This window comes from Erythrolamprus reginae, chromosome 1, assembly GCF_031021105.1.
Source record: "Erythrolamprus reginae isolate rEryReg1 chromosome 1, rEryReg1.hap1, whole genome shotgun sequence".
Taxonomy (NCBI): Eukaryota; Metazoa; Chordata; class Lepidosauria; order Squamata; family Dipsadidae; genus Erythrolamprus; species Erythrolamprus reginae.
This window is the reverse complement of record NC_091950.1, coordinates 269599172-269607936: the sequence shown is the minus strand read 5'-3', so window position 1 is coordinate 269607936 and position 8765 is coordinate 269599172. Positions and strand designations below refer to the sequence as shown.

Here is an 8765-nt window from a genome sequence, read left to right as displayed (position 1 = left end):
AAAGCAGACTTCCTCTTTGCCCATTTGGCCGTTTTTTTGCCATCCCCAGGCTTCAGGAATCCGGAGTTTTCAATGAGGCCTGTGCACATACACAGGGGGCAACGAGTGCAGGTGGTGTTGTGCGCACGTGTTGGGGCAGTGTGGGGGTTTTATGCATGTGCAGGGGGAGAACATGGATGTGAGGATGTGCACACACTCTAGCATACAGACACCCTTTTAACATGCAAGTCAAAAAAGCTTCCCCATCACTGGTATAGGGTCTCCTACTTGAGCAGGGGTTTGGATTAGAAGAACCTCCAAGGTCCCTTTCAGCTATACTCTGATTGTAATTGTAATAAATTTAAATGTAGATAAAGACCCTGTCCAGAGTTACCTTCCCACATTATGAACTTAGATATACAGTGATACCTCGTCTTATGAACTTAATTGGTTCCAGGACAAGGTTTGTAAGGTGAAAGGTTTGTAAGATGAAACAATGTTTCCCATAGGAATCAATGGAAAAGCGATTAATGCGTGCAAGCCCAAAATTCACCCCTTTTGCCAGCCGAAGCGCCTGTTTTTGCGCTGCTGGGATTCCCCCGAGGCTCCCCTCCATGGGAAACCCCACCTCCGGACTTCCGTGTTTTTGTGATGCTGCAGGGAAATCCCAGCAGGGGAATCCCAGCAGCACAAAAATGGGTGCTTCGCTGGCAACGGAAGTCCGGAGGTGGGGTTTCCCAGCGAGGGGAGCCTCAGTGAAATTGCAGCATCACAAAAACACGGAAGTCAGGAGGTGGGGTTTCCCATGGAGGGAAGCCTCAGAGGAATCCCAGCAGCGCAAAAACGGGCGCTTCGTTGGCAACAGAAGTCCTGAGGCGGGGCATCCCAGTGGTGGCAGCTTGGGTTTGTAAGGTGAAAATAGTTTGGAAGAAGAGGCAAAAAAATCTTAAACCCTGGGTTTGTATCTCGAAAAGTTTGTATGACGAGGGGTTTGTAAGACGAGGTATCACTGTACTAACATTAGTTAAAAACATCAGTTAAAATCAGTTTTTAACTAACCTCCGTCCATAATGTGAATTTAGATATTTCTTCATTTTAAGTGAACATACAAAGGGACACACTTCTATGTCATGTATGTGAATGTGTCCATATGCCACTCACAAAGGGCACATTAAAAGAAAGAAAAATTAATTGAATAACTTCTGATCTATTAGGTGCTCTATTTACAAAATCAATCTCCTCAAATATATATCCTAGCTATTGTCTTTCACATATGAAAATATATTTACGGAGAAACAGGCTTACATTGCAACAAGGAAACTGATTGTAATAGGACAGTACCAACATAATTGGTCAGTTTAATATGAGTTTCACTGGTTCCCATTTCATTTATGGTCATAATCCTAGTGCTGATTTTAACCAGTCGAGCCGTTTGTAGCTTGGGATCACAGTACCTGGAGAAACTCCTCTTTCTGTTTCTATTTCTTCCACATCCACCCGAATTTCATTTCAGTTTTGCTCTGGGCGCCATCTAGTATTGAAGGTGGCAGATTGAGGGGCATTTCAATGGTAGCCTCGCCTATTCCAGAATGGCTTAGCAGCCAGCAAAAAACAGTTAACAGTATATTCTTCCAAAGCTTTCAATATATCTCAGTAAATTTCAAAGGTACATATAGTTGTTGACTTTCAACCATTTGTTTATTGATCGTTTGAAGTTACCACATCACTGAGAAAAAAGATTTATGACTGGCTTTCACACTAACCACCTCTGCAAACATCCCCATGTTCAGGTGATCAAAATTTGGGCGCTTGGCAACCTGCATGTATTTATGTCAGTTGCACTGTACCAGGATCATGTGGTCACATTTATCTTCCCAGCTGGTTCCCAACAAGCAAAGTCAATAGAGGAAGTAAGATTTGCTTAACTGACAACAATTCACTTTAATTAACAACTGCAGTGATTCTCTTAGCAACCATGGCAAAAAAAAAGGTTGTAAAATCAGGCACACCTCACTTAACCACTGCCTTGCTTAGCAACATAAATTTGGGGCTCAATTGCTGTCAAGAATTAACTTTATTTACTTGCAAATTGTACAAAACTACCCTTGCTGCTGCTATTATGTTCTATTATAGAAGTTTCTTTGATTACCATTGTCAAAGGCAGACTTCAACCTGTCTTTTGCAGCTGGCTGGTCGAAATAACAGATGAACGCTGTCAAGAGTTAACTATCCATCTATATTTTTCTGACACGGTCTTTCACATCTTTAGAAATAGCAGTTTTACCCCAGTACCTCTGGGGGAACTGAGCAAGAAGTGGTGTGATGCAGTGGAGGAGAAAGCCACCACAATGCTCCTCTGGAATGAAATAGGATGTTTATTTATTTATTTATTTTTATTATTTGGATTTGTATGCCGCCCCTCTCCGAAAACTCGGAAAAGACCTTTTCCCACGAACAGCATGGCAACCAAGGGATCAGAACCAAGTGACTCTGGCTTTCTTTCTTTCTTTCTTTGCAGATGGAAGATGCAAAGTCCTGATTCAGCCCAAGAAAAAGACTTAGGTATGAAGCCAACTGGCAGGAAATAACACATTAGAGGCCACATTGGTTGCCGATTAGTGTCTGGTCACAATTCAAAGTGTTGGTAATGACCTATAAAGCCTACATGGCATCGGACCAGAATACCTATGGGACCGCCTTCTGCCGCACGAGTCCCAGTGGCCAATTAGGTCCCAGAGTTGGCCTTCTCCGGCTCCCGTCGACTAAACAATGTCTGGTGGGACCTAGGGGAAGAGCCTTCTCTGGCTGCCCCGGCCCTCTGGAATCAACTCCCCCCAGAGATTCGAATTGCCCCCACCCTCCTTGCTTTCCGCAAGATGTTGAAGACCCATTTATGCTGCCAGGCATGGGGGGATTAGCTCTCTCCCCCACCCTTCTGACTTTAGCATTTGAGAGTGGCATGATTGTGTAGAATTGATTGTTTTTTTAGTAGTAATGGTTTTTTTAATTTAGTTTTTTAATATTGGATTTGTATTATACTGTATTATTGTTGCTGTTGTGAGCCGCTCCGAGTCCTCGGAGAGGGGCAGCATACAAATCTAATTAATAATACTGCTACTACTACTAATTATTATTATTACTATTATTATTACTATTATTATTACTATTACTACTATTACTACTATTACTATTACAGTGTCCCCTCGATTTCCGCGGGTTCAAACTTTGCGAATAGCCTATACCACGGTTTTTCAAAAAATATTAATTAAAAAATACTTCATGGTTTTTTTTTCTATACCACGGTTTTCCCTGCCCGATGACATCATACGTCATCGCCAAACTAATAATTTTTGCAAATAAATAACAAAAAAATAATTATTGTTAATAAATAATTATGTTTATAAATATTAGGATCACTAAGTGTCTTATTCAATGGTGAGTACCAGTAATAATGGTGAGTAAATGGTTGTTAAGGGAATGGGAAACGGTAATTTAGGGGTTTAAAGTGTTAAGGGAAGGCTTGTAATACTGTTCATAGCCAAAAATGGTGTATTTACTTCCGCATCTCTACTTCGCGGAAATTCGACTTTCGCGGGCGGTCTCGGAACGCATCCCCCGTGAAAATCGAGGGAACACTGTACTACTATTATTACTATTACTATTATTACTATTACTATTATTATTATTACTACCAGGAAGAAGGAGAATGTCTCTCCAGTCCTCTGCGAGCTGCCTTGTTTGCCGATTGGTTGCCGAACACAATTCAAAGTGTTGGTTATGACCTATAAAGTCCTACATGGCATCGGACCAGATTACTTACTTACAGGACGGTTTTCTATCTCATGTATCCCAGAATTGGCCTTCTACAGGTCCCGTCAGCTAGACAATATCATCTGGCGGGACCTAGGGGAAGAGCCTTCTCTGTGGTGGCCCTGGCCCTTTGGAATCAACTCCCCCAGAGATTCACACTGCCCCCCCTCCTCACCTTCCCCAAGAGTTTAAAGACCTATCTGTGCTGTCAGGCTTGGGGCCATTAACTCCATCATCTTGTCCCAGCCAGTGAATGAATGTATGGTTGATTGGCTAAATGTGAGTGATTGATTTTTTAAAGAAAAGGGAGTTTTAGTATGTTTTAATTTTAGATTTCTACATGATACGTATTCACTTTTGTTGTGAGCCGCCCCGAGTCTGAGGAATAAGACTGCATAGAAAGAAAACAATCAATCAATCAATCAATCAATCAAACAAACAAACAAACAAACAAACAAACAAACAAATAAATAAATAAATGTGGGAACTTGCTCCTGCTTTGGAAAAGAAGGTCAGAATTCCCTGTACACTTTTAAGCATGCACTTCAGGATGAGAATCAAAATTAGAATAGAGCTGGAAGGGATCTTGGTGGTCTTCTAGTTCAACCCCCTGCTCAGGCAGGAGACCCTACACCATTTCAGATAAGGGGCTGGCCAGTCTCCTCTTAAGAACCTCCAATGATGAACACCCACAACTTCTGGTGGCAAGCTGTTCCACTGGTTATTTGTCCTCACTGTTAGGACGTTTCTCTTTAATTCCAGGCTTCTCTCCTTGATTACCGGTATCTTCCATCCATTGTTTCCTACCAAACCCATAACGAAGTTCAGAGTCGATGACAACAACCTTCCTTTCCATCCTCGCCTTTCTGGCCAAAGGAAGGAAAGGGGAAAAAAAATAAACTCCACCACCACCTCAAAAGGACGTAGCGCACACTAGAAGGACATCGTCGACGTCACCCCGCCGCCCGTGACGCCATCCATCCACCCTCCTTTCGGTCGGTTTGGCCGGAACTCTATGGCCGGAAGAGTTTCCTCTCGCTCCCGGAAGTAAAGCCCGGTCTCGTCCGGGAAGAAGGGCGACATGCAGGTCTCCAACCTCAACGAGGTGAAGATCTACAGCCTGAGCGCCGGCCGGAGCCTGCCGGAGGTGAGAACGCGGGAGCGCCAACCCCTCGCCTTTGCCCTGTCCGCGCGCTCGCTCCCTCTCCCTTGCGCGCGGTGCTGCTTGGAGCGCGTGCCTTTCGCCCTGCGCGATGTTCGAAGGCAGATCGTGCGCTTCGGTCCCCTATTAATACGCGTCGAAAAAGCCGGTTGCTACAGGCAGCGGGGGGGGGGGGGGCAAAGTTGGCTTTGTGGACTTCAACTCCCAGAATTCCTGCGCTGGCATGATTGGCTCAGGAATTCTGGGAATTGAAGTCCACAAGTCATAGAGGAGCCACCTTTGCCAAACCTGGTATAGGTTCTCCTGCTTGAGCAGAGGGCCGGACTAGAAAACCTCCAAAATCCCTTCCACCTCATTCATTCTAAAATCAAATACTGTTATAGGAAAGCCATCTTCAAATCCCAGAGCCTGCATGGCCAATGTTTCAAGATGATGAGAAAGGAATATTGCAAGAACATCTGTAGACTGGTTGGATGAAATTTCCCTATTGCTCTCTCTGAGCTTTCAGACCTTTCAACCCAAACTGGGTATAACATCATCAGTGCTGCTAGTGATGCATCCAGTGCTGATGATGTTACCTAATTGGGTAATGAAACGTCTGCAAGAAAACCAAGCCCAGAGAGCACCAAGGACTCATCTCTTCATTCCTGAGCTACAAATATTCTCCTAATAGTTTCCCTAAAGCAGCTCATTTTCATATATTTTGCCTTTTAAATCTGTTGGACCCTCCAGTGAAAACAGGCAATACATAAATCTCATACATCAGGAACAAGTTAGGTTATCATCTTCTTTATACTTACTTAGAAATAAGCTGCTTTGAGATCATTAATGTTTAATATTTACTATGAACATATGTTGTATTAATCTTGAAGGCAGCATTCCACAACTTTGTTTCATGGTGTTAAGAAATTTGGGAGTTGCACTCCACACTTTTCCAGGTTTGAGAAGTTCATTTTAAAGTGCTGCAGACATCATTCTTTTTTATAACTCTATTCGCAATTGAAAGAATGAAGAATTAATACAATGAGCCTTGGAGGAATTTGTAGGGAGCTGAGAAATATTGTTTGCCCTTGCTGTATTGGTGGCTTTGTTTGCTACCCTCTCATATCTAAACCATCAGAAGAGATCCTTTCAATTCATCTTCTGCTTAGAATACTGAATTTTTATTGCATTATCTAATATTTGTAAATTGATAAGGTAAACAAAGTGTCTTCAGCTGCTTGAAAGAAAAAAACAAGGGACTACAGTGAATTATGTTGAAATCACCTGCACAGTAGTAATGGAAATTTCTAAGCAACTGCTTATATATTCCCTGAGTCCTTAATTTTGTAATATGCTACTTGTAATGGTAAAAGGTATGCTTGGTTACAGAATTAGATGTCTGTTCAGCACTTTAGTTATTGCGTTGGATCAGATCTGCATGCAATTACTGTTTTAATTGAATTTTATTGTATTTATTTAATATATAATCCTCTCTAAACTGAGAGTAATTCGCTGAAGTTTTTAAAAAATATATTAGCTGGTCTTCTTGAACAATCTTTCTTTATTCTTTTCCACAAATGACATTTTTGTGTTTTGTTTTAATAGTGGCTTTCTGATAGAAAGAAAAGAGCACTGCAAAAGAAAAATGTTGGTGAGTTGTTCTTATTTTATTCTAAGAGCTCTTATGTTCATTCATGCATGTTAATATTATTTCTGATTGTTTCATGATACCAAGCTGAAAACATTTGGAAGCAACCATAGCTTTTGTATTTCATTAATGTTAGAAGGAAGAACGTTCCCTGCCTTTTCTTTGTTTGTGTTTTCTTGTCTGTGTTTAAACTGGGAATTTTTTAAAAAAAAAAGTACACTGTCTTGTAAAATTTGGTTGTTTGAATTATTGCTATGGACATTTATAGAGTATCTAGATTTTAAAGTTATTTGTTTTTCATGTTAGGTCTTAGTGCATAAATGACTGGTTCTAGTTCCTTTATAACTTCTTCCTTTTTCAATTCTAGTTAGTCTTGTTCTGGGAGTTGGCATGTTGTGTTAGTCCAGAACAGAATATTCTGAACTTATTATGTTTGATTAAATGCTTAGAAGCACAAAAGGAATAACAGTGAGTGTTTTAAATAGCAGAATACACGTGTTTTCCAAACTGCAGTGGGAAAAGGGGGCTGCTCCCACTGAACCTTGCATGCCCACTCAAGGGATCAGTTTCGGAGAAAGCCGAAATGCCATCCCCAAAGATGTTCGCCTATCAGTCGGTCAACCTGCCCGCTCAGCATGCATTTGGTGCGCTTTGGCGGAGCTTGGCCATTCACTTGAGGAGGATATCTCTGCTCATGTGCACTCTACTGGCTTCACAACAGGAGGCTAGGGGGTCACTTAAGAAAGAGGAGAGTCATCTTAGGGGAAGCTGCCACTGCGGCTCGTGCTAGCCTCTCAGCTGCGTGCCTGTCCCCCTTTTCATTATATCTTCCTCCCAGATCCCATTCCCACCTCACCAGCCCTCGTGTTAGTGAGGTTGGTGTCGGCCACGGACGAGTTGGGCCAGTGTCTCGGGGTAGAGAGCAGGTTGGCAGAAACCGCAGCAGAGGGGTCAACGAACCACATACGGCTCTGGAGCCGTGGATTGCAGACATCCGGCCTAAACTGAGAATTAGAAACATAACTGTAGAAAAAAAGGGATATGAAACCTTTATTGTTAAAATGAAAATCACACAGATATGTTCATGTGGTTAGCAGGGATTGAGAAAATTTTGAAGGATGCATTATCTTTCCTTTTGTTAATGTCAGAAGCACATTTGAGGAAAAAGATGCAAGGTTCGTAGGAATGTTATATGATGAATGCAAAGAGGGAAGTAAAGGCATGTGTGTCTGTGCAGTAACATTTTATGGAGCAGATTGCATAAGGTATACAAAGGATATTTAGGACTAAGTGGGGCAATGTCAATCAATGCTGTTGTCATTAATGTCCTATGGTAGTGATGCATTTACTATGCAGTCTTTCTTCAAATTTTATTTCATATTTTAAAGATATTCACAGAAGAATTGAACTTATCCAAGATTTTGAGATGCCTGCTGTTAGCACCAAGATCAAGGTGTCACAGGATGGGCAGTACGTAATGGCAACAGGTAAGTTTGGCTAAAACCAGGTCCAGTTAATAAACCTGCAAAGTCAAATTGTGACAGAGGTATGCTGAGTTGGGTTCTGGAGATTACATACAAATCTAATATAGTGCCTTCTGGCACTAAATCTTGCAAAGATTAAGGTTGTGTATTTGGGGGTCTTAAAAAAGATAATAGAATGATATATTAATATAATTCTTTATTGCACAAGGAATTTGTCTTTAATGCATATGCTCTCAGTGTACATAAAAGGAAATATACGTTTGTCAAGAATCATGAATTCATATACTCTACAATGCATTAATGTTTCATTTTTCTTTTATATTACAGTATCAACATTTTTTGATGCAGTATTGAAATTAGAAAAGGGTTGTGGGTTTTCAAACTTGTTGGTCCCAAGGACACACTTAGACAATATGGGCACTGTTCCAATGACTGTTAGTAAACCATGGATGGCAGTTTTTATAAACATGTGCATATATGTACATATTTGGCCTTCAGGGAAAATGCATTTATATATATAAAAATTATAATAAATTTTAATTAAAATATTATATTTTAATAAAAATATAATAGAAAATTATAAAAATATATACTGTATATTGTGTAAGCTAGGATCATTTTCATTATTGAATTTCACTAAGAACAAAATTTTAGGCTATTTTTGTTTTGCCTAACCTTTAATTTCTAGATCAAAATCTCT

At 40.8% G+C, this 8765-nt stretch overlaps 1 protein-coding gene across 1 annotated transcript in view; it reads left to right on the top strand.

Annotated features, from left to right (window-relative positions):
- Nucleotides 1-4787: 4787 nt before the first annotated feature.
- NOL10 (nucleolar protein 10) overlaps nt 4788-8765 on the top strand; it is a 63956-nt gene continuing 59978 nt past the window's right edge. The window contains 3 exon segments of the mRNA XM_070732999.1: nt 4788-4936; nt 6539-6584; nt 7970-8068. Of these exon segments, the coding sequence (XP_070589100.1) occupies nt 4871-4936; nt 6539-6584; nt 7970-8068 (211 nt within the window). The 5' untranslated portion in view covers nt 4788-4870.